Raw genomic sequence first — 27,861 nt, forward strand, 5'->3', positions numbered from 1 at the left:
TTTAAGTATACTGAACTGCATTTATTGCCGCATACAAAATGAGTAAGAAAAACTTTTCTTCTTAGACTGTATAGATTTACTAGAAATTACTCTATGATCTGAACAGCAGTCATTTAAAATTACGTAGGTATACATGTCTATGTATAAATGTACACATATAAGTATACACATACTTATAAATGTATACATATATGTATAAATGTATACATAAAAGTCTGAACATTATCTGATGAGATACTGTTCTGCCATTATAAAAGAATGGTTTAATGCTGACGCCATCATCTGTGAAAAAGATTCGAAGTTTTAAATAGGAAGACTATCTATGAACTACATCCAAATAAATTATACTTTTAAAGTTACTTATGCACAATACTCCAGAGATCATGGCATGGTATCCCTGTAATTTTGCTTTCAGACCAGTACTGATAATCTGAAGATTACAATAAATTAAAAAAAAACACAAATGTGCTTTTGATTAAGACCACCAGTATCATCAACAGTTAAATACTGAGGCAAAGTAGGTCACATTTCAAGAACACACAAGGCCATATTTGAATGCCTATATTGCAAATAATATACATGTAGATGCTTACTAGGACTTCCAAGTTCAAAAGAACAAAACAGATCAAAGTGCCTTAAATCAAATAATTCACAGCTACTAGGCTCCAGTTTCTTACTGAAAAGACAATTGTAATACCTAAGACCAGGAAACCATGATTAATTCTGTTGCTATCATATTTCTGGAAGGTAAAATGTAGTGGAAGTTATTAAAGAAAAACTGTTATCATGCTTAGTGTTATAATTTCCAAGTTCTCCTTTCTGCAAAATCCTTTTTGACAGATGATGGGTGTAAGTAAAGCCTCAAGTCATGCATGAAACTCATTTGACAAAACCATGTCTACTCAGCTGCTAGCATTTTCCAACATGAATTTTTCTTTTTAAATACATAGTTCCACAGTGAACCTACCTTCTTCTGGTCGATACATTCAGAAATCTCTTACCAGCACACCACAGACTTCTTAAAATAAACAAGCAAATAATAAAACCAACTAAAACATAGCCTTGAAAGCATCTGATATTAAAAAATTTATTGTTTGGGATAATATTCTCAATGTTCTCTAAAATCAAACTGCTAATTTATCCAGTCTGAAAGGCACCACAGGGACAGTGGGTGGTGAATAGTAAACATCTTACTGGCATCTTTCACACCTGGGGAATTTATCTCTCAGAGAATCCAAACGAAATGTGTACAGCAAGATATACAAACAGGAGTTTATTTGTAGCTTGTGTGAAGCTGCCTGAAACCTCTGATCTCCATGCTACCGTGGCATCTGAGGCACATTCATGTCAGAAGTTTCTTCAGTAAAATTAGCTTTTTTGTGGGAAGGCTCAGCAAGATCTTTTCCATGGTCTCTGTTATTCAAGTGCTCCAGGTCTTCCCTCTTGCGTTTGCTTATCAGGTGGTTTTCTCCCTCACACAGCTTTCCCTCTGGGACACCCAGTGTTCTCAGACAGACAATAGCTGCAGCCTGTTCTGCTAGTTTCTTTGACTTGTCCCTGAAGAGCAAGCAGACAGAGCACAGGTAAAAGTAGAAACCGAAGTCTCTACACTCCCGAAACACAATTCATTTCCTGTCTCTGATGCAACATCATGAAATAAACAGTATTTGTAGTCATCTCACAGCAGAAGAAAAAATAGATCAGCTCCAGAAGAAGAATTTGAATCTTGCTAGGTGTCAATGTTGATTTCTCACTGCTGATAGTAATAGGTTTTCTAGGAATACTACATCAGGTCTTGTGTCTCAAGTACTCTTCATTTCAAAGATATGAAGTCAACACGTGTTTGGCCCAAGCGGTTGCAATCCTCAGATAAGCTGACTTCTGCAAATATGATCACTAAACAAAACTGAGTACTGAAGGATCACTTTCTGAAAAGACACTCAGGCCCAAGTATCTCTGGTAGGCATACAAGTTCACTCACTGATGCTGACATAAGAAGGAACTGTTCCGTAATAAAAAAACTTCTCTCAATTCCACGAGGGACTGACTGCAGATTACACATCTGTGAAATTCGAATTCAGAATTTGAAAATGTTTTCTTCTCAACATTTCACATCATCTGAGCTTAGCTTCCTAAAGTCTCTGAACAGGAATCCTGGAAACACCAGTAACTGTTGTGTGCATTTATCTTCCTTAATATGTCCAATGTTGGAGCTCTAACTGTGCATTTAAATCCAGTTCAACTTAGGTGCAAATGCCTGAAGTCAACACCAGTATTAATAGATGACAGCATAAAATACTGCCATGAAACTTTAGATCAGCACTGGATGTTACTGTTGATCAACTGTGATTTCTGAGATGCCACTGAACTTTCTTCTACTTTGCTGTATAGGGACACCTAATCCTGACTTATTACTGAAAATGGATCTGCTGTAGTGGCTGAAGACATTGCCTCCTCCAAATGTCCCCTCTGCCACCTTTGGTTTGTCACTGCACTCTCCATAGACACAATTAAATTGGGTCACCTATGTGCTCCCCTTCCACTAGAACTGTGGGCTAATGTAATAGGTGAATTAAAATCAGTAATGGTTTATTTGAGCTTACTCCCTCGTCACATTCAATTTTCAGATTTTTTTTCCTACAGGTAGCTTTAAGAGGTATTGTTTAGCTGACTTTTACTAATGTCACAGCTGTGAACCAGAGTAGCCTTTCATTGCAAATTTTAAGCAGTATTTCATTAAACAGTTACAATACAGCCACAAAAAAAAACCATTAAGGATGACTTACCACAGAGTTGATCTGTATTTTTGGTCAGCTACTGTCACAACTGAACAGAACAGTCTATCCAGTGGTCTTTGAACCTGGAGATAAAGAATCAAAAGGGATGTGTCAAAAACAGTCATGTCATTTACACAACAAAGGTTGTCAAAGTTCTTTGTTACTCTTAAGACCACATTAAGTAAAGCCGTTAAAATTACCGTAATTCAGACTAAAAATTTAATCTTGTATATTTAGCATATATATAAAAAAAAGTTGTCCAAACTGCAAACACTTTTGCTTTACAGGAAAAACAAACAAGTAAAAAACAAACCAACCAAGCTTCTATACAGTCTAGTTCCTACCTATAACAGCATCCAGTAACAGAAGAAAACATCCTGAAACCAAATTCTTTACTTCACAGAAGTAAAAGAAACTTGGACACAGACTCCTGTGTAAAAAGCTGTAACTACAGCAACTTCTTTCACAACTCAGTTGAAGCTGGACGGAAGGTCTGGCTTTCACTTTTTTATAATAAAATAAGCTACTTTCATATATATATGTGCGTGTGTGTATGTATTTATTACCGTTTCTGAAGCAGCTTACTTAATAGTTACATCACACTATAAAGCTAATTTCTTTCTACCCCAAGTCTTAAAATAACAATTTTATAGACAGGGAAGAGGGCTGAAAGGGTTCTTTTGATTGACTCACAGTTTCATAAACAGGCTGAGGATGCTTTTCTTTCCTACACCATTCCAGAAGATACATTTTTGGAGTAATTTGCGGTGGATATTCTCGCCTAGACAGAAAAAAAATTGTGGTCAACAACTGTGCCTAGAGTTTACTTACTAAACAAATCTATTTTAAAACAGACAGCTCAATAATTAAACAAAATAAGGGCTACTCATTATATTGCTTCTGCACGTTATTCTTTGTGGTTTACTTTCACAGCTCAAATTATGAGAAAAATACCACTTCCTTATTAGACAGTTAAAGTAGCATGTCTGACCTAGCACCTAAAATAAAACCTAAACTCTTCTATTAACTATTTTTCTTAAACATTCACATCCTGTAATAATACAGGAGAAAAAACAGTGACCAGAAAGGAAATTCTAACTAAATCTATGATACAGAGTAGAAATACAGCTTGATACTATTTATTATAAGCAACAACACAATATGAAACATTAAAATAAAGAACAAAAACTGCTTCTGTTACAAAATAATACAGTCATCAAATAAATAATCGTAGCAAAGGTAGGTATCGATTCAGTTGCTAATATCAAAATACTCCTTGTACTTGGCAGAAAAAATACAGTAAAACACTGTATTCTGTCCAAAGGGAGCCATGTAATATACCCTGTAACTATTAATGCAGTATGAATGGATTTGTGGAGCACTTTATATAGTACTCTTCTTGAGCAGGTTGATAGTCGTAATAGCAGGGTGGGTATAACATGTAAAGTAACAGCAATTCTATACGCCTCAGATTATAGCCAGAAGTTACTTAAAATAATGTTGTACATAATCTCATGAATTAGTTTCTCAATGAATACCTGATGATGGGAACATGTTTAGCAGGCTGCAGATAAGTTATCTGCTTGGAATAGACTTCTGAAATTTATGCTGGACTTTTTCTATTAAAAAATTGTGTTTTAATCAAATTTCCACAAAACAATTAATGAACTCTATGCCTTTGTATATTCACAATTTTTTATATACAGATGTTTTGTTTTTTTTTTTTCTTAAAGCCACTCACACTTTTAACAAATTTACTGAGTCTTGGGAAGCCTGAAACTAAAAAACACTAACAACTCATAACATCCAAATAGCACAGGAAGAATAGTGATGCTAGTGATTACATAACAATGTACACTAATTGCTTCATAAAAATGCACTCAGTACATGCTGTTATACAAACTGTTATTTCCTAGAAACTGTACAACGTTGCCAAATTCATACTTTTTATTTACAGATGCAAAAAAAGTTGAATAAAATAAATTTGCATACTTACTTGTCAAATCTAACAGCCATTTTTATTACATCTGGATCTTCTATCTGGTCATCATCATCTTGTATCTTAGTTTCCAGAGATGTTTTCTTTGCTTCGAAAATAGCTGTTGTTTCTTCATAGAAATCAGCCATTTCAAAGGCTTCGCTATTGAAACAGAATTATTTTGTATTGGAGATCAGCTTGCTTTTTGTACCCCATTATGACAGAGTAAAAAAAAAAAAAAAAAAAGTATAGAAACCAGTTGTATTTAACTAAAGTATACATGTACAGAGAATTGCATGGAAGTATGGCTATTTTCTGTTCAGTGACATTATATTGTTTCTCCTTCATGTCTCTTAAGACGTACTTGAGCTACAAGCAGAACGCTGTCATTTCCAGCATTATATATTTAATTAGCAATCTGAAAGTTCTGGCAGAACCATAAGAAATACAAGTCCTGCAATGTCCATTCAAGTTATTAGCTCAATTTGAATATTATTTGCAAGTCCCAAAGCAAGGGAAGAAACTAGGATTTGGGTCAATGGCAAGTGCCTCAAATAATTTTCAATTTTACATCCATGGCAGGCTCCATCTACGCTGAAAAACCGATACTCCTCATTTTCCAAAGAGAACAATATAACCTGCAGCACTGGCAAACTTACTTGCTGAATATTATGAGTTATGAGAGTACTCATTGGTATGAATCTGTTCAACAATAAAATGAATTCTGGACACTAGACCATTGTCAGCGCTCTAAATGGAAAAGTGTTGAAGCTGAATAATGCTGAGTGATGCTTGATGAGTGAAGAGAAGGCAGCTCATTATGTATTGGTACGCAAACACTTGTCTGAAATGCAGCAGGTTTTCTCTTGAGTTCAGTACTGAGATTAAAATCTCAGTATGTATGGCTGTAACATACTATCCCCACCACGAGGCAGCAGTGTTAAGTAACATTTTTGTCTGGCAACCTATAGGCTAATCTTAAATAACTGAAAGTTATTCTTTTATCTGAAGGTTAAACAGACTATTTAAAACAGTGGTTAGAAGGCTTTGAGTCCGCAGATGAAAATTGATAAAACCAGTTTCTAAGAGGCACTCTTTTCTGCCCCTCTCTTATGCAGTCAGCGCTACTTAAGCCAATTTTGAACATGGTAATGCATCCCATGTACAAAAATGCTTGTGTTCAACTTTGGAAGCCCCTAAAGCATCACTAGGCATAGCAAATAAAACCAAAAACTTTACCCCAGACCTCCATAAAGTATTTATGTGCATAAACTGTACCTCTTCTAATTACCTGTTTAAAGGCTTGACTCTTACTTTACAATTTCTTTTCTTTACATAATATGCATTACTGTTAATGCAGTAGAGAACCCCATCACCCTTTTGACTATGATTTATTTGAAGTTGTAGAAGGTAGTTGCAATCTATGCTACATTTCTTTAACGGAATTATAAAACTATATGCAAAAAGACAGCAAGTTACTATACTAAAAATTGTTCAACTACTTAATTGCAAAAGTGAAAAATATCTTGCAAAATTTAAGTGTTGTTTACACGTTCCACTGCTCCTTTATGATTAACAGAGGCTAGCTCCTTTTATACAGAACAATTGTGGGCAGCAGTGTTTATAGAGTTGGTAAATCACAGTAAACAGACTGAAGGACTGCAAACATTTACATTCATTTTAAATGCGAACAGAACGTTGATTAGTTCTCACTAGACAACAATAATTCAATTTGCAAAATATTTCAAGCTTTCAACATTTCTTTCCAGTTTCCTACATGGAAGATAAACAGTCTCAGACTGTATTTCATAAAAACCAAAAAACTTCCCCTCCTTCAATCAGCAGAATAATTGTGGCATGCAACGTGGATATGACATAGGCAAGCTCAGACCTCTACTTTGTTCAGTTCGAGTGGGTCCAAATTTGAACTCCCCTCCATTCTGTGTGAATTTAACATCTATTGTATTGTTTCTCACATTTTTTTCCTTCTTCCTTTTTTGCCTCCCCATTCCAGAAATTTCATTCAGATCGTTTCAGAAATCTAGGACAAAGAACTTCAACAAAGCTACTGTATTTCCTCAAAAAGGAGGTCATATTCAGTTCTGGTATTCCAGGTATGCAAAGCAGCACAATAAAAAATATATGCAAGTGTCATACAGGCTACCTTCATATATTGCTTTGAGATCATCTCTAAATGGTCCTTCAAGATATACATCTCACCATAAAAATCCCATCAATATTAAAAACCCCACTTGCACAGGAAAAGTTTACAAAAATCTCAGAAGTTCCAACCAATTAACCTCCAAACTACCTCTAGAAAATAGCAAAACTTAATTTTTTTAGAATTTTTTTTTTTTTAAGAATTAATTAGTTCATGCAAATATTGGATAAATTCCTATCACTCAGTGATGTGCCTCTCACATTAGTATGCCAAATATATAGACAGTATTAGGGTTAAAGTTTTAACACCTAAGAATGGAGGAAACTTGGAAAGTGCTACTGTAGTGCTCCACATTTTAGCAACTGCTTTTTTTTTTTTTTTTTTCCCCCAACTTTTTCTGAGGGTCTATATGCCAAGACAGTGCTACAGACAGAACTGGTTTGCAAGTCTGGCAGAGACAATTCCTATTTCAGAAGTACATGCTTACCAGATTTCCTGTGTGGACTGTGCAGCATGCAGCTTCTTGCCCTGAGTAGTTTCTAATTGTTCTCTTAACATCTGACACAAACAGTATTTCGTGTTGGTATAGTGATTATCATATCTCACTGCCTGAAGGAGAAAAACAAAATATATTAAAATACACCAAACAAATTTCTCTTGTGTAATCCTCATTACTCTTGATGAACTTCAAAACTATTTCTGAAATTAAAAGCAGTGTAGAGTTTCCTCAATTCAAGATAACTTAATTAACACGAGTATATCTTGATTATTTTGGCATGTTCTCACAAAAGGAAATTCAACTTATTTATATGCTTATGAAGAAACAGGTTATAAGTTAACAGATTTGACTAGTGAAGTAATATTTTTAATAAGTAACTGGTTAATGACAGTCCATATCTTCAGAAAAAAATGAATTGATGACATGATCAAATCTGCAGATTTTCAATTTATTTCCTGCTTTGCTATTAAAAGCACTCTATTTTGAATGATCCAGCAACTTTGCGTGATAGATGATTCAATTAATGAAGCTATAATACTGCAATACAGCATTACTTTGACACATCATTGCCTTTGCTTCCCAGCTGCTAAACATTCTTGACAGTATTTGTGATAGGCAATTAACTTCTAAAAACGAATCTAACAGCAATGTAATACTTAATACTCCTTCACTTCTCTGTTCAGTATTAATTGTACTAACAGCATCAAGAGTTGCCATACCTATCATTGGCTTTTCAAATTTCTAGACATTTTTAGAAGTAAATCTCATAACTGTTCCCAAAAAAACTATTCCCATGCTAAAAGGCGTGGTATGTAAGAAAATAACCACTAGGAAAACTTGTTTTCTGAGCGATTTCTGGATTTTTGTTTTTTACTGAACACAACAAAACAGAAGAAGCAGCAGTTCACTTGCAAGACTCACATCATATGCAGAATGTTAAGATATTAACAGAGACTGTCTCTAAAAATAAGAGGAGTTAAGATACCATGGTAAGATTTGAAATAAATTCTAAACAATATTAATTACAAGTAAAATATTAAAAAAAAAAAAAAGAAGACCACCATACATATTTGATGTAATCTTGCATAACTTCCTTCAAGGGGAAAGGGCCTTCTTTTCTGAAAATGGATGGGTTCCACATGGCAGCACGAGCTATCATTACGGATGAGGCATCTGTTGCTTTCCGGAAGGTCTCAATGTCCATATATTCTTTGATGAAGTCATGAGAGCCTCCACTACAAACAAACATCAGTGTTATGCTCCAGAAAGTTTTGTTATTATATATACTATAACATACCTCATATTTTCAAATGGGACATTACATTGTTAATGGCAGCACTGTGCTCAAGGATACCATCTCAAATATAAGAAAACAAATGGGTCTGGCCTAAGTTAGCAATGATCATTAACACATTGATTTTATACAATTTTTTTTTTTAGTATGGACAGCATCCTTCTATTTTTGTTCTAGTAATAATGCAAGAAGAGTAGCTACAAGTAGTACTTACAGATCAAAGAGCACTTCAATGTTAAAAGGTTGAAAACTAATCTAATTATTCACCAATCTAATTTCTTTTATTAATTTTTGTATATTTGCTAACCAAACTTAAGCCACTCAAAATACTAGCCAAGTAAGTTACAGCCAGTTTCAAGTATCACAGATCATATATATATTTTATAAGAAGGATTCTTAAGTAGCACATTTATATTTGTTTAGAGAGGCAAAAGTCTAAGGAAGTAGATTTAAAACAAAGATCACATCCTTCTTCTCAGATAAACCATAAAAAAAAATAGAAAGGTAATTTCAGCATCTTGGGACACTTGCACAAAAGTAAACTGATACACCGACTAATTAGAAGCAATTCATCAACAATAAACTTCTGGTTTTTTTTGCATCTCAGTGGCACACTTCTTCATAATGGAAAGTACTCATACAGAGTTGGTTTATCTGTGACATGCAAAAAAATCTAGGAAAAATTGTTAGCCTCATCTTTTAATCAGGCATGCAAATGATTATCTGCAACGCTCAATGTGAATTTTGCTTTCTTCTGAATTCCATGTTTTAAAAGAATTATTCTGAAAACTCAAAAAGGGGGTGAGATACTGAAAAGAGGAATAGCAAAGACTATTAACATGGATTATTTCCTTTGTCCAGTGCAGAAACAGACTTTCCAACAGCAAACACTTTTTCTTTCTATTTATTTTCTACACAGACATGTGAACAAGGAAACTACTCCCAAATTCCTGATCCAAGTGTACGGTTTGCAGAGTCACAGCTTTTCCAGGCAAACGTGACATCAAGAGAACTTTATTTAAGTCACAGCTGCTCTGGCCAAGGAGATTCTACTGCCACTAACAAACAGGTGAAACATACAAAGATGTCAATTAGACAATCAGGGCAGTCTGGTGCTTTTCATTACCTTTAAGAGCAATTTTGGAAGCAGGAGATACCTGTTTGTGGCTAAACTTTTATAAGAATGAGTTCCTCATTTTATCATCAGAGTAACCAAAGGATCTATCAATAAAAGCAGTCAGGTTCGGTGCCAACAGGCCTGTAGGCTAAGCAGGTGTTAGGGAAAACTGTGACACCACAATATGTAACACTTTATGAGCAGTGGGACAGATGAGCTCTACTGTGCAAAGTGTTCAAGACACACAGTGGTATGGTTATAACCAGTCACTGCACATGGCTTAAAAATCACAGAAAATTCAGCTGTTGGATGCAGTTAGAAACAACTTGCATAGGATAGGCTGTGACGCAGAAAAGCAGTAATTTTTTGAAGCATACAAGGACTTTTAAAACTAAACCTGAGATACAGTTGTAATTCCCAAGGCAATGTTCCATCACTGATAACTGCATTTAGATTTAGAGATAATATTTCTGTTTGCCTCCACATGAAGAACCTTCATTTTCCTGCACGAGCACAACTTATGTTAGGTACAGGCATCTTGTAATGATCAGCTGATTAGTACAACCTACTTTGCTATTACTGGAATGGAGACTGCTTCAGATATGGCTTTGATCACATCACAGTGGACAGGGTGCTGAGGCCTCTCCTCCTTCTTCCTTTCCAAAAAAGAAAAAAGACAAGACCAAAGATTTCCTATGGAAGTTGTACACACTTAGCTCACAGCAGAAATAACTCAAAGATTACTTGGACGTACTTATTTGTACTCATTTAATGTATATCTTATTATAAATTATATATAAAAATTATAAGTTTATATAATTACATATAATTATTTTAAATCAAATGCATTTTAAAATGTTCCTACTCTAATTCCATATCCAGATAAGCAGGGTTTTTAGACACATAATTTTATTTTTATTTGGTCTTGACCGAGTCTAAAATTTTAGGAAAATAGCTGCAAATAGTTCAATAGCACCAAATAGATCCATTCCCTAATTACTGTATTGGTTTTCTAAAAGATTGATTTATCTAGCAATTGAAATCAGAAGTACATAATAAATGCAGAGTTTTACTTGAGTCATACCCTACTGTGCTACATTTGCCAGAAAACTAGTAAAAATGTAACACACTTTCCTGAAACACATTTACCTTCCATGGACTGCAATGGCAGCGATACCAGTTTTTTCTATTCTCTTCACTAGATTCACGGTGTCCTCAACCTGAGGGATAAGAGGAATGACATGATCTTAGTTTACAGAGAAAAAACAATTATCATGTGATAACCATCATGTTATTGCACAAACAAATATTGAAATACTGTTCTTTCATTAAGGATATGATTCCTGTACTTCAACAGCATCTCCCAATATGCATACCTATTTAATACATACTTCAATGAAAGAACTGAGATGCAGGGGAGAAAGCGAAGCTGTAAGTACATCTTTAAAGAGAAAAAGTTGGCACACTGCTGAATTAGCCTGTCTTGTATAACTCTGCAGCTCTGGAGACATGGGGGGGGCAGAAAGAGGCCAATTTTATTTTCAAAAGCTGGAGAGCAATCTGTGGCCCATCACAAAATAGCAGTGTTTGAAAAATGCAACACCTACCAGGTGGCATGGATATAGAGACAGAAGCCCACCTGCTGTTCTGACTGGAGACACCTTACGCAAAAGCAGCTGGAAACAAAGCCTGTGGTGGCTGTAGAAATGTAAAGGAGAGGTGCCAGCTTTTTGGCTTAATACTATTAGGCAGTACTTCAAAAATAATCATCTTACACCGAGTTAGTGATTCTTTTCACACAGGGTTCATTTGTTCATATAATTAAGTGCACATGCAAATTACTTTTGAACAGTAGCTAGCTGAGTTACAGTTCATCCATCTACAGAACTATCTTTCCAGTTCATGTGCAAAGTAAATAAACAGGTAATCACATACAGATTTTAAAAATAATCAGTCACTTAAAAAGAAGGCAAATCATCTCCTTGAGCTTTACAAACTTTGAAAGGGACTCAACAAAAAAATAGTAATAATGGAACTATATCAGCTATTACAAAAAAAAAAAAAAAAGAACTAGGTATTTTTGCTCTATTCTTAATTGTTACATTTTAGAAAAACACTGACAGTGCAAAATGCAACAGCTTTAACAAAGTAAAGTCCCACCACAATCTTCTTGAAACGAAGGATTGTACCCAAGAATCTATCTAGAAAATGTCATTCTAAAATTGTGATGGAGACAGTGCTTCCGGGAAAGATTATAAATCTCTTCATATAAACTAGCAATTTCAGTGCTCAATCTATCAAACAGCTTCTAAAAAGGCTGCAGGAATTGTTTCTAAGTTGGGTATCATTTGTAGTACTTATTACTGTCTTTACATGTGGAGTAAATCAGGAATCAAGACATTAAAAGTCTCCCTGCAGCATAAAATACAAGTAGTTTCTAGAGCACAGGCAGTTACTGTTGCAAACAATTTCATTAGTGAAATCTTTGTTAAAGTGGATTTTGGAAGTTGGAGAAGTAACAGTAAGGCTTTGTCTTCCCCTTCAGTTTAAACTTCATGCAGACTGTCAAGAAATTCAAAGGTCGCCACACTGTGCTTATGTACACGATATTACTCTCAATCAATTCCATATTTGGCAATCTTCTACAATAACAGTACATTTTTCCTTTTTATTTTTCTTTTAGTGCTTATCCATCAGCAAAGGCTTTGGGATTAACTCAGTGGGTTACAATAAACAGGACTAAGATACGTGTATGTTATATAGAAGTACCCGCGCTTGGAATCCAGTAGAATAAGACTGTGTGTAGACATCTAATGTTGTCTTGAGGTTTTCAATTAGAGGAGAAACTTTGGCATCCCAAACAAATTATAATTCCAAAAGCTGTTTCACAATAATGGGGCTAAAATTTCAACATATTAAATTTCCATATATTATAACTGACTTTTCATCGTAATATTAAACAAAAATACAAAACTTCATGATGATTTATGTTCTTACTGAGGGCAAAATGCGGATTTTGCAGGTTATTGGCTTACAAATTCCTTTAACAAGAGTAGTCAGTATCTGGAAAGGGAAAAAAAAAAAAGACAAATGTGATTACAAAAGAGTAATGAATAAAACTCTTCCTTCTCTCTTGAATATGCAATGAAATTAGAACAATATAACACTAGCTATTGTACCTCTAGAAAGAATCTTAAGTGCTTAAAGAACACATACAATCTCTAATTGAGTATAACATTTTAGCTGGTAAATATGAATGCTGCTTTTAATAGGAGGTGAACTGTAAACACCAATCACTTCAAAACGAAGTGCAAAATTTCATTTTCATGAGATTGTTTCCATAGTCTTTTCATATTTGAGTTGTAAGTTTATGAAAACTGCATGTGAGTATTCATTAAAAAGAGCTTTTTTGAGAGAAGAAAGCCTTCAAGATGGAAAAAAAAGAGGGGAAAAAAATTAAGCAATGTCATTGAATCTTCTAATAAAAACCAAAATTGTAAACCGAATTCCATGCTTAACACAAAGCACATTTTACTCATTAAAACAAACTTGGAATAAATGAACAGTTGAGTAGTTGTTAGTTTAACCATTAAAAAACTAAGCTATGGAAAGAATATTATTTTCAGAGGCTAAATTCAAGTCCAACAGACCATATTTAAACAAAAGGGCCACGTAACGGCCTATACACATCTAAAATCACTATATGACTATAAAGGAGTACTTTGATTTATGCAAGTATATTCTATGGGAAAATGGCACCAGAAACTCAATAGCTCCCTAGACAGGAGAGTGGAAAGCAGCTGATCCTGGCTATTACTGAAAAAATACTGTTTTTTTTAACTGTTTTTTGAGATATTATCATACATGTGATTTTACTGAGTGCAATTCCCCTGTATAATACAGCTTGAACTGCAGGTAAATTATTTATTTCAGAGTTGTGCATATAAATGAAACTTGAATTTTATTTAATGCTACAGTACTTATTAGGTTCCCAATACAGAATTGAGCTTTTATACTTAGCATATGCAAATTCTTATGCTTAAAACAGCTGGGAAGTAATTAGTGTTTTCCAAACTTTCCTCCATAGCATTCTCTTGATTAAAAAAAAATAAATAAGAAAGCTCTCAAAAAAAACCTCTTCAGTATTTTTAATTTTTCTTTTTTTTTTTTTTGTTTTTACACATAAATGAAACTGAGATGACCTCATTTTCCAAACATTTTCAGTATATTATTTTCACAATCTTATCTTAAATGTAATAAGCTTTCAGTGTCAGTCTCATTAAGGATTCTGATACAAGAACAAACATCTTATGCTTTTTATTCACATAGATTAATGATTTGGAGCTGCAATTTCAAACATCTTCTGTAGGCTATAAGCTTAGTTATCCCTTTGCAGTTGGCTAAGAGTAATTTCAGTACTATGATTTTGCTGCTTATTAACACCTTACATTAAAAAAAATATTTCCAACTTTTTGAAGTTCAAGCTTCCTGTTCTACTGAAGAATACCAAAACAAAATATAATGGCTAAGGAGTGGAAGGGAATCTGTTAGCAATCATCTTTCCAACTGCCTCTCACTCCTATGAGAAGTATTTTTGCCAGACTTACTTCCAGCTTGCCATATACTTTCCTCTCAGGTCCCACTCCTAAAAATTTCATTCAGGCTTCATCACTTCGTACATCAATTCCAATTTAACTCTAGGTAGTATCATCCATGTTACCTACTTCATGGAATACCATATAGGTCTCAAAAATTTAGGTTCTGGTTCCAGTTCTGTTGCCTGTCCTGTTAACTGACTTTCCACAGATAGTAACATTTACCCGATTCTGCTTTTGCTTTTGGAAAAAAGAGATAGGGAACTGTAAACTACAACTGCCCTCAGGAGCTCTGAAGGTGGATACAGCCATAAGCTATAGGGAAGCAGGACAAAGTGAGCAGTCTACTCATCAAACTAGGAAGTACCAAGTCTTTAAAGAGAAAGGAAAATAAAACATACTTGCTGAGAACGACCCTGGAAACCCAGAGCAGTGTGCAGACTGCTCAGTATCAGGAAGCCCAGAAGTCCTTAGGAATATACATACACACATCTTTTTTAATATATATTTTTTTAATTTTAATATTCAAAACTGATTATTCTACTCTAGCTTTTACAAATTTGTCTTCTATGCATTCATCCTTGCTTCCAGTAAAGCACTACATGTAGTACTTTTCAAGGCAGTTTAAAACCCACAAGGTGATACTTACAGACTCAATTTTGTCAGGATCAGATAGCAGTGCTGCCCCCATGCCACCCTGGGAAAACACACAGGAACTGTTACACACTAGGAACATGAAAAACGCAAATGTTTTTCAACTCAATTATTTTACCTAATAGCAGATCACAGCAAAAATCCACTGCTTATTAGCCAAAGAAAGTAGAAAATGGCAAAATACGAAATGCAGGAGCATTAGTGAACAGTCTGGTGAAACATTTCCTAGAAATGTATCAGGATAATTAAGCAGTAATTCAGGACGCCAACTTGCTCCCATTACTTTATGGAGCAGACAGGATTTCAAAAAGACATTTTTAGCAATTTTAATTATCTGTTTTCTACTCATTAAGTCACAGCAGGACAGAGGTATTGTTTTAGCTTTCCACTTCATGTTTGAGAGGTCTTGGTGTCAGCAGTTTCTGCCTACACACTCTGAACTTAGAAAAGCAGGCAAACAAAAACTAAGTGGCTGGATTAAATATATTACAAACACTTTAATAATTTAATATTTGGGCTGTTCTTTCTGCAACATTCCATCTGCATTCATAGATCTGGAGGTCAATAGGCAGTCATAAGAAATAAGTTAAAAATTGCATGACTTTTTTTTGACCCAATACTACTGGCAGAATTTTTGATCTTTCACCCTAATGCAGGACGGTTGTTTTGCTGTTTTGTTCTTAATTATGACTCTGCAGAAAGATAAAATCATCTTCCATTTATTTAGCTACAATATAAAAGAAAATAGAAAAGGCTAACTAAAACAGTACTGGAAATACCAGCAGATCACTACAAATTTAACATGTCCTCAGCATGACTACAGTGCTTTGGTAACACCATTTTTTTTGTCAGATGGCTTTGGATATAAAATGGTGTTACCAAAGCACTGTAGTGCCATCTGGCAAAATACATGGAAAGCTCAGAAGCAACAGAATCTAAATATATAAATAAAAAGGTCCAGAACAAGGGGAAATTCAAATTTGAGTTTTAAAAGAATGTAATATTTATTTTCAGCATAACTCACTATGTCATTTTCAGACATTATCATTGAAATAAAAAAAAAAAGTTAATGGGATTCAAATGGAAAAAAAAAACTAGAAATCTACATGGGTGAAGTTACAAGTTAAATTAAATATTACAAGAGTAAAAGTAATTCTTCTTCAGAGTGCAAGCCAATCTACAAAACTGAAAGTAATGAAAGAGAAAATTCCTCTGTGAATTGATTCATCTTATGACTTACTTGTACCATTTCCTGGTACATTCAACATCGACCACTGTTAGATCCAGGCTGGAACAGTATGAACTATTCAAGTGAAGATACAAGATACCTGAAACGTGTCTTATACTGTTCTTACACTCATTATATGCTCCAAACAAAAAGCAATCTTGGTGATGGAAAAAATACTTCAGCCATCTCTTATATACTCTACCTACAATTGTTACAGCTCTTTGGTTCTTCTGTTCCAAAATTTCAAGATATAATCTGTCCTTCTGTCTCTTTAATATAGATAAGTATGTGCATGAAAATTTTACTGCTTTAATTTGTTCAACTCAGAAAACCAGTACGTCTATTTCACACCCCACACAAGGAAGAAAAGTAGTTAAGAATAATCAAAAGCTACTTGCCTTAGTAGAATATTCTTTTGGGCAGCCCATGTTGATATCAATGCCAGCTACATCACTCTCTCTGAAAGAGAAGAACCAAAAATGTATTTCAACATATGAGAACAAGGATCAGGAAACAGGTATCTTGCTGGGAAGCTTGTTTTCATCGTTATAAGGCTTAAATGTGAATTTAAGGTTAAGTTTTTATTTGATCTTCTGAATTTTCAGCTTCTCATTTATGTAAATTATCTACTTTATCAGTGGTCTGAACAACCATCTGCCCACAGGTTTCAATGACCAGGGTTGTGCAGAAGCTGCAAATACTCATCTTAAATGCATTTACATAGAATTAATTGATACTCACCATATCAACCACCAAATTCACCAGTGTCAACAAAATAAGTCTTAAAAGTTTCATCTATTTGAAACACAGGCTTCAAAATACCTTTCAAATAGGATGGAGATGTATTTTGCATTTATGCACAGTACTGTGTGCTTCAAAACATAAAAAAATAGGAGCCATTTACAGAAGCCATTTTAGGAGCCATATTAGTTTTGTTAGCGGGTGTGTAAAACCCAGCAAAATTTCACACTGGAAAAATCAAGGACACAGCTACTACACTAGAAGAAAGCCTTCAATCCCAGTATAGAAATTATGCAGCTGCTACTTTGAGTACAAATTATTTTAAATAGAAGTTGCAGTCTTACAGAACTTTTCTTAAATATATTAAGGGTCCTATCAAGATCTACCCTGATCCTCTCAATCATTACCATTTGTCTTCCAGAATAACTCCTCTCTACAAAACAACAACAACAAAATACACCACAATCACCAACAAAAAAAAAATGCAAACCCAGAGTGGGAAAGGGCTGAGAGAAGATGACTTACACAAGCTTAGCTACCGCCAAGGCTCTTTCAGCATCTGCTGAACCCTGTTGGAAAAACAAGAGTGTATAATTATAAAATAGCATCAAATTAATAAAAAATAAGTTCACTTCCACGTGTATAAAACTATTATTTGCTCTAAGCATTTAGTCCAAAGTAACATAGACTCATTCACAGCCCAACAGATAGCAAAAACATTCAGCTAACGCATGTCAACCACTGAACAACAAAAAGTGACACAAAAAGAGATCTTGAGTGGTCAGTCCACATTCCTGACCTAAAACAGTATCAAACATTCTTAGCTGATCACCAAATAGATATTTATTTTTCCTGTTCTTAAAAATTTCCACTAATAAGGACTTAATAGCGTTTACAGGCAGCTTATTCCAGAGCTATCATTACCATTGAGAAAAGTCATTTATTGTCTAATGCTCCTTCCTCCAACATGTCTTATATGCAGTGCATTCAAAGAAACAAATTGTTTTTCCCTCTAGCAGCCTTTAATCTATTTGTGCAACATTAATGCAGATACTAATACTCTCTTATCCAGACTAAACAATGTCATTTCTTTTAGTCTTTCCAGTGAAATTCTTCACAGTGTAAGATTTAAGCATGTGATCAAGCATCAGGGTAATTTATTTTTGGTACTTATATGTTTGGAAACATAACAAAGATACTGATTACAAAACCAAGATGCCTTCACAGAGCACATAATTCATCTTAATCATGTCTTCTGAAACCAGCTGTATAGAGAACTTTACTGCAGCACGTCGACTGTGTGTGTACCAACAGATTAGAAATCTGCAACATATTTGGTGTGAAATTTTATCTCCAGCTGAAGCATCAAGATATAAATAGGTGAATTACAGACAGCTCTTTTAGACTTACAGAGTTACTAGCGCTACCTCGTTTAACTGGTATTAAAAGAGTACCTGCTGGTGGTTTCTTACCATCTGAAAGACAACGCAGTGCCTCTCCCTTTCACAAGTTCTGAAAACAACTCTTTCATTTGGTGCAACAAAGTCCACTGTTTCAAGTACTTCTACATGAAATGAGAAACACAAAACAGGCAAAATATAATATACAGATGTAATCATAAAGACATACGACAACACAGCATCTATATAAATGAAATGCTATCAAATAAAACTTCTATGTACAGTCCAACTAATGGCACCCTATCTCCCAAAAGTTCTTCGAACACATTTCTTGCACACTGCAGTCTCCCTCCCATAGTACTCCCTAATCATCCCCGCAGCCTGTTTGTTGGGAAGCAACAGCACCAGAACATATCTGAAGATGAATCAGCCAGGATGAATGAACGCTACCATTTTTGGGAAGGGGCTGGAATGGAAAGTGGATTTATGGTTGGCTTCTGTTCCCTGCCAGGGACACAACAACTGTTTCTCATCCCACTCAGCTGTTCTAAAATTTATGGAGGGCTCAAAAGATATCCATTTAAGAACTTGCCTGTGAAAATAGTGTTAGGCCAAAACTAGTCCACAGACTTCAACTTAAGGGTAGAATGGCAAACAATGAGGTCCTGTATGTCTTGTTTCCTTACTGGAGTAGTCTAAAGTATATATATATATATATACACACTACAATGTCCCAGCTAACATTTATAAAGACTTACGACTGGCACTTGCCTCTACTACAGTCTAAATTAATGTGTTTCTTAGACACAATATTGGGCTTACATGGCAAGTTTTGGCAGCAAACAGGGCTGCAGGGGGAGCCTCTGAGAGGAGTGCAACAGCTGCCCCACATCAGGTAAGAGCCAGTTCCAGCTGGCTCCAAAAGGGACCTGGCACAGGCCAAAGCTGAGCCAACAAGTGACATTACTTGTGCCTCTGTGTGAGCAGATTTAAGAAAGGGAAAGAAAAAACTGCTGCCAAACAGCAGCTGGGAGAAAGTGAGCAAACAGTAGAGAAACAACCCTTGACTGGCTTGCAAAGGCTTGAAAAGGCCCCCTTCAGCCTGGGGAAGGGACCATGGTGGAAGAGGCTGTTGCCCCACAGCCATAGTTAGCCATGGAACATGAACCATATGGCACAGCCCCCAGTGGAGCAAGTGGATGTGACCCAAACAAGGCTGCAAACCATGGAGAGCCCCCACAGAAGCAGACTTGGGGCCAGATCAGCAGCCCATGGAGAGGAGCCCCGGTGGAGCAGGTCTGGTAGCAGCTGCCACCCATGAGGGACCTGTGCTGTACATGATATGGACTTGTATGGGGGGGGAGGTGGTTTTTTTTTTGTTTTAGTTTTTCACTCCTCTGATCTGTTACTAATAGGCAATAAATCATATTGAACTCCCTATGCTGAGTCTGTTTTCCCCATGACAGTAATTGGTGAGTGATCTCCCTGTCTTTATCTCAACCCTTGAGCCCTTCTTCATTGTATTTTCTCCCCCGTTCCTTTGTGGAGAGGGAGTGTGAGGGCAGTGTGGTGGAGTTTCACTAGCCATCACTGTGAAACCACCACAGCCGCTGACAAACTTCATTGAAAAAAATAAAGTGCTTTGTAACTAATGAGTAGTTTTTCTCCAGAAATTAGATTTTATTTCAGCACATACCAAAAAAAAACAAAAAACAACACAAAAGCACACAAGCGTTTTTGGCTTGTTTATTTCTTATGATGGCATAAGTAACCACCAGAAAATTAGATACTAGAACCAGCATATAGACACAGAAATGAGGAAAGTTATATGCTTATTAAAAATTTATTACTTGCCTTTTTGACACACAAAGATAAAACCTTCAGCACTTCATCCAATGTACTGGAATTTTATTGTCCTTCCTACTCCAGCTACTTCTCTCACCTGCTGTCAGTAAGCATGATGCTGAAACATTACTAAGATTTCCAACAACAATGCCACTTTTCTTAGTTAAGAGAGACAGACAATTCTAGGAGGTAGAATTCTAACATCCTAAACTTTCCAAGGCCTGTACCTGCACACCCACTGACCCGACCTCAGCCAAAAACTTTACAAGAAACTCACCAAATCCCTGTAATAGCATAAGTGAATGGTGGATATTTGCTGTTCTGTACAAGGTAGGGAAGAAGCTTGTGTTAGGGTCCCAGAAAGAACACCAAACTACTAGCTACTAACAGGTTAGCCCTATCCTCAGAAGGTTTGTGGTTTTCCTGAGGGATATTAGCTGAACTACTGAAAATTTCTTAAGAAGGAAAACAAAGTCTGAAACTGTACAGCAGCAGCCAGGCATAAGAATGGAGCTTCAAAAGCTTATTTTACGTCTGTATTGATACCTCATTGTAAACCCTACGCGATTACTTCAGCAAAGTAATTATTTTCTCAACTCGAGAAAGAAAGTTTACAGATATTAACAAAACAAATGCTATGCTTACCATTTATAACCCTCTTACACTGCAGCATCTTTATGTCAATCAGCTCCTGAGAACAAAGGGTGGAATAAAATGATTATAAGTAAAAGCATATAACCCATCCAGCTCTATACAGTTGTTCTATTTTATTAAGATACCTATCTAGAGATACCAAATACAGAAAAGGAAACAACTAAATACTTGTTTATATTTGTTGTGAATTGCTCAACCAAAGTTGTAAAATATGAAAGGTGAGATGTTGATACAGTTCTAGAAGATCCATTTAGTTCAAATATCTCTCTACCAAGCTAGAAATAAAAGCAGAATTAATTGTCCAGAGAACAAAGGGAAAACAATACTATAAGAAGACATCTCAAGAACTGAAGTGGGTTTCCACTGGGCTACACCCACAGGTAAACAAAATACCTACATAAGGTTTATAGGACCGTGTTACCTTAATTCAAAAGCTTTAAAGATTTGCTAAATTTACTAAAAGTTAAAATGAAACCTTGTGTTGAAGCTTACTGAAGAAAATTGGAAAACTCTGTTTCAGTGTATCAAAACAAAGCTACACAATACTGTTCTGTTGCTACACAACTGCCGTACAATTGCCTAAAATAATTTCTATATTATCTAGTAAATTCTTAAAAAATAAAAATCGATAGAACTGTGTTCCTGAATCTATTAAGACAGAGCTCTAACTGCAAATACTAATACATGTCAAAGGCATCGTCACTAGATTCTGTAAATCTGTGATTCCTGTATATACAATCTATAGTTGACATCCTAGAAAATTAAAAAAATAATAATAATAAATAAACGTATAGTCTCATTTAACCCAATGTAAAACAGACAAGTGGGAAATTGCTACTGCCTGTCAAAAAAGAAAGACGCACTATTATCCCCAATTTTGACATAGTGCTAACTATACTACTGGATTTTGAGATTTCTTCCGCATCATCCAGCAATAACTGTTCTTTCAAATGGAGCAGAGTCAACTAATTAAGTATCATACCCAGCATATTGTCTCTCTGAGAAGAGATCAAAGATCCTCTCAGACTGATTCTGACAGCTCCTTTCAGCCCATTCTATTAATACAGATATCTCATTTTATTGGGGTTGAGTTGTAACCTTAGAATGACCTACCCTCTCACCCAGTTTTGCTCCACTGTCCCAGCACATCCATACTTACACAGTACTGCCAGTCTTGCTGCTTGGCCATTTTTGAAGCTACCTGAAGCTGAGCACCCTGTTTATTGTGGGTGTCACGGTAGTCTTAAGTAGTAACAGCAGTAGAGCATGAAGAAATTGTTCTGACATCTAAATGAACTGAAATAATTAAACAGTCCTAAAGGATGGGCCTACCGTAAACTTGACTGCTCAAAAGGTTCTCTCAAGCCACTCTGGTTTTTTTTTTCCATTTTTTAAATGAAAAGTATATGGAAAGAGTCCCACAGTAAGCCAAGCCTACTCCTTTCCTTCCATTTTTTCAGTAACCCTGTCCTCAGATTGCCTCATCTGCTCCTCCCCCGTACCTCACAGTACACGATGTCAGCACCGTAGTCCAGGGCCAGAAGACGCATCGGTAAGGTTCCCACTCGCACCATGGGCGCCAGGATGTTCTTCCCTCTGAAACACAGCGGGGTGTTCACCGTCATTCCTGTTGCAGCACTGTCTGAAAGAGAACATAGGGGATGGGGGGGGATTATGAAATATTATTTCCTTCCAGGAAACTCCCAGAACTTTTCCTCAGGGGGGACTGAGGCTGTGGAGCCTCATGTGGCGGCTCGCAGGCTGGGTGCTTCGTCCCCACAGGGTGAGAGAAGCCCTGAGCCCACCACAGTGGGGGGGCTCCCCTCATGGCGGCACCACCCTGCCAGGCGCTGAAAGCACCCTGAGCGAGGTGAAAGCAAGATATGAGGCGGCAGCCGGGCTCCCCCCACACCGTTCCTCACCCTCCTCGCGTGGAGCCGGCTGAGGAGGGGTAGGGACGGAGGCAGGGAAGGAGGAAGGCCGGTGGGGGGGCGGTGAGGAAGGCGGGCGGCCCGGCCGTCGCCTCACGGCGTCATCGAGCGGCGCCGCCGCCATGGCGCTGAGGCGCGGCGGGGCAGCGGCCGCCCGGGCGGCGGTGGGCTCGCAGCTCCCGGAGCATGTGGTGCGCATCCCCTGGGCCCTGCGGCAGCGCCTGGAGAAGCGGCGGAAGGCGAGGCGGCCCGGGGAGGCGGCGGTGCCCTCCGGCAAGCTGCTGCTGCGCAGCCGGCGGCCGGAGCTGAGCCAGCCCCGCTGGCAGATCGTGGGGCGCTGGGAGCGGCCGCGGCTGGTGTCGGCGGGCTGGAAGCACCGGGAGGCGTGCGGGGATTACTTCCAGCTGGAGCCTTCTCAGGAGGCTGCCCCCGCTTTGAAGGCTCCGCCGGCTCCTCAGGGCCAGTCCTTCGCCGAGCTGGGGCTGCAGCCGGCGCTGCTGGCCGCCCTGCAGCGCCTGGAGGTCGGCCGCCCCACGGCGGTGCAGCGCCTCGCCATCCCCGCCCTGCTCCGCGGCCGCAGCGCCCTGTGCGCCGCCGAGACGGGCAGCGGCAAGACGCTGGCTTACCTGCTGCCGCTGCTCGACCGCCTGCTCGCCCGGCCAGAGGAGAAGGAGGAGGAGAAGGAGGAGGAGAAAAAGGTGGCGGCGCCCCGCGGGCTGGTGGTGGTGCCGTCGCGGGAGCTGGCGGCGCAGGTGGGCGCGGTGGCGGCGGCGCTGTGCCGGCCGGCGGGGCTGCGGCTGCGGGGGCTGACGGGCGGCGGCGCCGCGGGCGGGCTGAGGCGGCAGCTGAGGGGGCCGGGGGTCGCCGTGCTGCTGGGCACCCCCGGGGCGCTGCGGGATGCGCTGCGGAGGAGGTTCCTGAGCCTCGGGAGGCTGCGGTGGATGGTGCTGGACGAGGCGGACACGCTGATGGACGAGTCCTTCGCGGCGCCCATCGAGGAGATCCTGGCGCACGCCCCGCTCGCTGCTGGGGCCCCTGGGCCGGCTGGGCCCCGCGAGGAGAGGACGCAGGTGGTGGTGGTGGGAGCCACCTTCCCCGCTGGGCTGAGCGAGGTGCTGGGGAGGTTCGTCGACGTGGGCCGCTTCGCCAGCCTGGCCACCCAGGGCCTGCACCGCCTGCCACCACACGTCCAGCAGAAGTTCGTCCGGCTGAAGGGCCAGGACAAGCTGCCGGAACTGCTGCAGCTCCTCAAGGACCACCCGGCGTCCGGTGGGGCCGTGATCATCTTCTGCAACAGCGCCAGCACCGTCAACTGGCTGGGCTACATCCTGGATGACCACAAAATCAAGCACCTGAGGTTGCAGGGGCAGATGTCAGCCGTTGCCAGAGCCGGCATCTTTGCCTCCTTTCAGAAGGGTGACGTTTCTGTCCTTGTCTGCACTGACCTGGCCTCCCGGGGGCTGGACACCAGCAGCGTGCAGCTAGTGGTCAACTACGACTTCCCAGACACTCTGCAGGACTACCTGCACCGCGTGGGGCGGGTTGGACGCGTCGGAAGCAAGACCCCTGGAGCTGTGGTTAGCTTTGTCACCCATAAGTGGGATGTGGACCTGGTGCGGAAAATCGAGACCGCAGCCCGGAAAAGGACAGGTCTCCCAGGCATGGACTCCTCTATTAATGAGCCTCCGCCTAAAGCAGATTGATTTGTGTTGCCAGGCAGTAATAAATGGCCTGGCAGGGCCTAAGCTTGAAGCCATTAAGGCAGAGCATATGAGCTCAAGTGTGTGAGCTCCACTGAAACAGTATAGAATTGAGGTTCATAACCAGGTGATGGGGTTAATTTTGTGCACTGTTCTGGAAGCTGCGATAATCACTTCCAAAGGTGTCACAACTCACAGCTTCCCAAAAGGAGGTTAATAAGTGAATAATAAAATACCTTTGGAGAAGACCCAAGAATCCTGTCATCTGTTGCATTTGCTTAATCGTGTTGAGACTTTTAACTTAAATTCAAATCAGAGTGAATGTATGCCTTCCCACCAACAGCAGTTAAACAATATTATTCAATCTTAAGAATGTCTACTGGCAGAAGAAAAAAAAAAAAAAGAATGTTTTCCTAACTTTGTTGTAACTTTGACCCAATTTTAGCTATGTGTGGAAAGACTAAATGGTAAATTACATTAAACTTTCTTGTAGCATTTGATTCAGAGAATTCTAGACCAAATACCTATAAAGACAGGTGGGAGTGAGAAGGTACGATAAAACTCAAGGCTTTTTCAAGCTTTTATTTATCGTCTTACAGTTGCCTTTCAGTGGGAACAGACATCTGTGCTGCTTCATTGTATTAAAGAAAAAAGCATCATGTTTTCTGCTTGTTTTTCATGCGGGCTCTAGTGATGTCTGCTGTCTGTACTGCATTAAAAAGAAAAAAAAGTAAATGTCTCCTGTGGCAAGGAAAGAAAGTGTTTTGACTCACAAGTTCTATCATAACAGAACAGGTGCATAAGGTTTCTTTTGAGTATCATGTCATTGTTCTCTTCTGCTTTAAAGCAAAAGGATTAAAATGAGGCTGAGGTTATTTCATATCTAGCTGCTAGCTGGTATCCATGGTAAATAATCACACAAAAAGAGTATTTTAGCTCTGATTTATGTTGCGGTGACTTATCACAGCTTCTTCTTTTAGTGGCTGTTTTTTCCTCACACTGTCCACTTTTTCAGCCTGTGCTAAAACTCAGCATGCAGTAATAGAAAGCTGTTAGAAGATTGCAGCAGAATGTCTCTAAATCATTGGTTTCAAAGCAAATAAGGCACTGGAGCTACTTGCATTCTGAGTATGAGAGTAAAAAGCATAGAAACAAAACTAGAAATTGTGCGCATGTATTCTGTTCAATTCCACAGCTAAAGGGCTCTTAGGGGAAGTTACAAACTATAGTAAAGTTACTTTATTCAGTGGAAAGCTTTCAACTTTCTAAATTAGGTGTAAAAACATTCATATTTTTGACCCATTCATTGCATAGACTACTTGCCTAATATCTGAAGTTCATTCAATTGCAAATCATGCATTTCATGCACCCACAAGCAGAAGTATACTTAGTATGAGCAGTAAGGTAAATACTTAAGCAGAAATTTAGGGGTAGTGTGTAGTATAATTTACAGAAAATCCTATTTCCATTTGATGCATCTAGGCTTTATGAGATTTTCTGAACTGCTGAGAAATAGCTTCCTTCAACTGTGGACACAACAGTTATCTTAAATGAAGTAAACTGTATTAAACTCCAAGGAGAAAAAAAAAAAAAGTAATATTTGCTTGCTTGCTTTCAGGCTGACTGCATTTCAAGTGTCATATAATTTGAATCTGATGTAAGACAAGGCAGTTTTCAAATCCATAGTACTTCACCATTTTAGCATAAATACCGAGTTACTATCTATTCCATTGAGTGTCTTCCTCTTATCAGGCAGCTGGCGATGCCAACTGTGTTTCTCTGTTCAATATACAGAGTTGCCCTTTTAAGTTGGAGTGAAGTTTTTTGCTTAGGAGTTTGGGTGTTAGACTCCCTGGACCCATGTTCTCATAAATATACAAGACTAAATCAAACAATTAGGGATAAACTTTCGTAACTGTTGTAGATATGTGCTATAATTCTTTAGCTAGAAACTGCTAGTAGCAGAGCAAATAGTGTGACTGATTTTAAGTCATGTAGCCTTTTTGGAGTTTATGTTTGGTTCCTGCAGGAAAACAGTTCCAAAGAAGTTAAATGATGTCATGTAAACATAACCTCTGACTCAGGATCCACAGTCAAAACTACCTGGCAATGTTCATTCATAATTAATGCATCCACTTATTTTTTATTGGTAACTAAGTGGCACTGGTGATAAGAAGGTATATTTTTTCCTGAGTTAAAATGTGGGAAAGGAAGATGGGAGGAAGGTTGATTTCTGATCAATTCACCATAAAATCAGCTTATAAAAGCTAATGGTAGTCTTACTGAGGTATTAAATATACATGTTAAAAAATGAATGATTGATGTACTATGTATATGTTATAAAAAATGAATTATATATCCTCTAATGGCCATAACAAAAGACATTGAAGATGTTCTACAAGGTTACATTTGCATATTCTTGTTAAGGTTTTTAGATGTATAATTTTAGGGTAACTTCTATAACCCACTTTTAAAAATTCTGCAATAGTCTGTGAATCTGGAATAATATTACAGTGAGTCCCATGCCAGGTCATTCTGGATTGAAGTACACAATAGAAAATCAAATTAAACAACACAGTGAAATTATAAAGGTCTTTCAGCTATATGCTTCTTAAATTTGAAGTAACATGCACTTTATATATTTACAAGCAGTAACTTTAAACTCAGCGCAAATGCTCTGAACTGATTGTTGCTAGGGCACTGTTGATCAAAACAGTTTATCAAAAAAATAAAAGACATTTTGACATTTGTATACTAAAGTGGCCAATAAAAAGCTTTGGGTAGATATGCTCAGAGAACACAAACATGTACCAATAAAGCCTTTTGTAAACATTACTTTCAAATAAAACTGCAGTTCTTTTAAGCGTATATTGAGAAATCTCACTTTCCTACTGTTGTTCACAAAGAGATGGTTATTACAGCCTGTCATTAGCAGCAGCGATTACATTCAGGAATACACAAACATTCAAATCCTGCTATATGCAAACTGATACAGAGCCACCAAACGTAGACATCTGCATCAGTGAGATGTCGTGTTTTACTAGAGTAAGTAAATACTATAGCGAAGCCTTCAAAGAGATTTAGAGACCCCATCACAGCTAGTGAGCTAAAAATGTATGTAGCTCACATATGGTAAAACTCTTTTTTAAGGAAGAGACATATTTGATGTCGTCTTAGCTAGACTTTAACCGAAGTTTGGTTAAAGTTTGGCTTCTTAGCGCTGTCTCTAAATGTCATGTCACTCACTGTTCACATCCTAATGACAGTCTACACACACAATTGTTTAT

At 38.0% G+C, this 27,861-nt stretch overlaps 2 protein-coding genes across 3 annotated transcripts; one reads left to right on the forward strand and one right to left on the reverse strand.

Moving 5' to 3' along the window:
* Window positions 1-1,086: 1,086 nt before the first annotated feature.
* Window positions 1,087-23,562, reverse strand: DUS2 (dihydrouridine synthase 2). Of its 2 annotated transcripts, none has more exons than XM_084294743.1 (16): window positions 23,501-23,562; window positions 22,446-22,585; window positions 20,935-20,980; window positions 18,517-18,608; window positions 17,570-17,613; window positions 16,702-16,762; window positions 15,071-15,118; window positions 12,824-12,889; window positions 10,976-11,046; window positions 10,396-10,482; window positions 8,482-8,650; window positions 7,404-7,525; window positions 4,774-4,917; window positions 3,471-3,558; window positions 2,787-2,860; window positions 1,087-1,557 (listed from the first exon to the last, which is right to left on the reverse strand). In XM_084294743.1, exons 2-16 carry the CDS (start codon window positions 22,566-22,568, stop codon window positions 1,320-1,322), a joined length of 1,473 nt encoding a protein of 490 aa, XP_084150869.1. In that variant the 5' UTR covers window positions 22,569-22,585; window positions 23,501-23,562; the 3' UTR covers window positions 1,087-1,319. The 2 variants fall into 2 exon arrangements, with proteins under 2 accessions (XP_084150869.1, XP_084150870.1); XM_084294744.1 differs by lacking the exon at window positions 23,501-23,562 and adding an exon at window positions 22,866-22,923.
* DDX28 (DEAD-box helicase 28) lies at window positions 22,984-27,387 on the forward strand. The gene has a single exon (XM_084294739.1). The coding sequence runs from the start codon at window positions 22,997-22,999 to the stop codon at window positions 24,575-24,577; it is 1,581 nt and encodes a 526-aa protein (XP_084150865.1). The 5' UTR covers window positions 22,984-22,996; the 3' UTR covers window positions 24,578-27,387.
* Window positions 27,388-27,861: the final 474 nt, after the last annotated feature.

Source organism: Netta rufina (genome assembly GCF_964035555.1).
Source record: "Netta rufina genome assembly, chromosome: 13".
NCBI classification, from domain to species: Eukaryota; Metazoa; Chordata; class Aves; order Anseriformes; family Anatidae; genus Netta; species Netta rufina.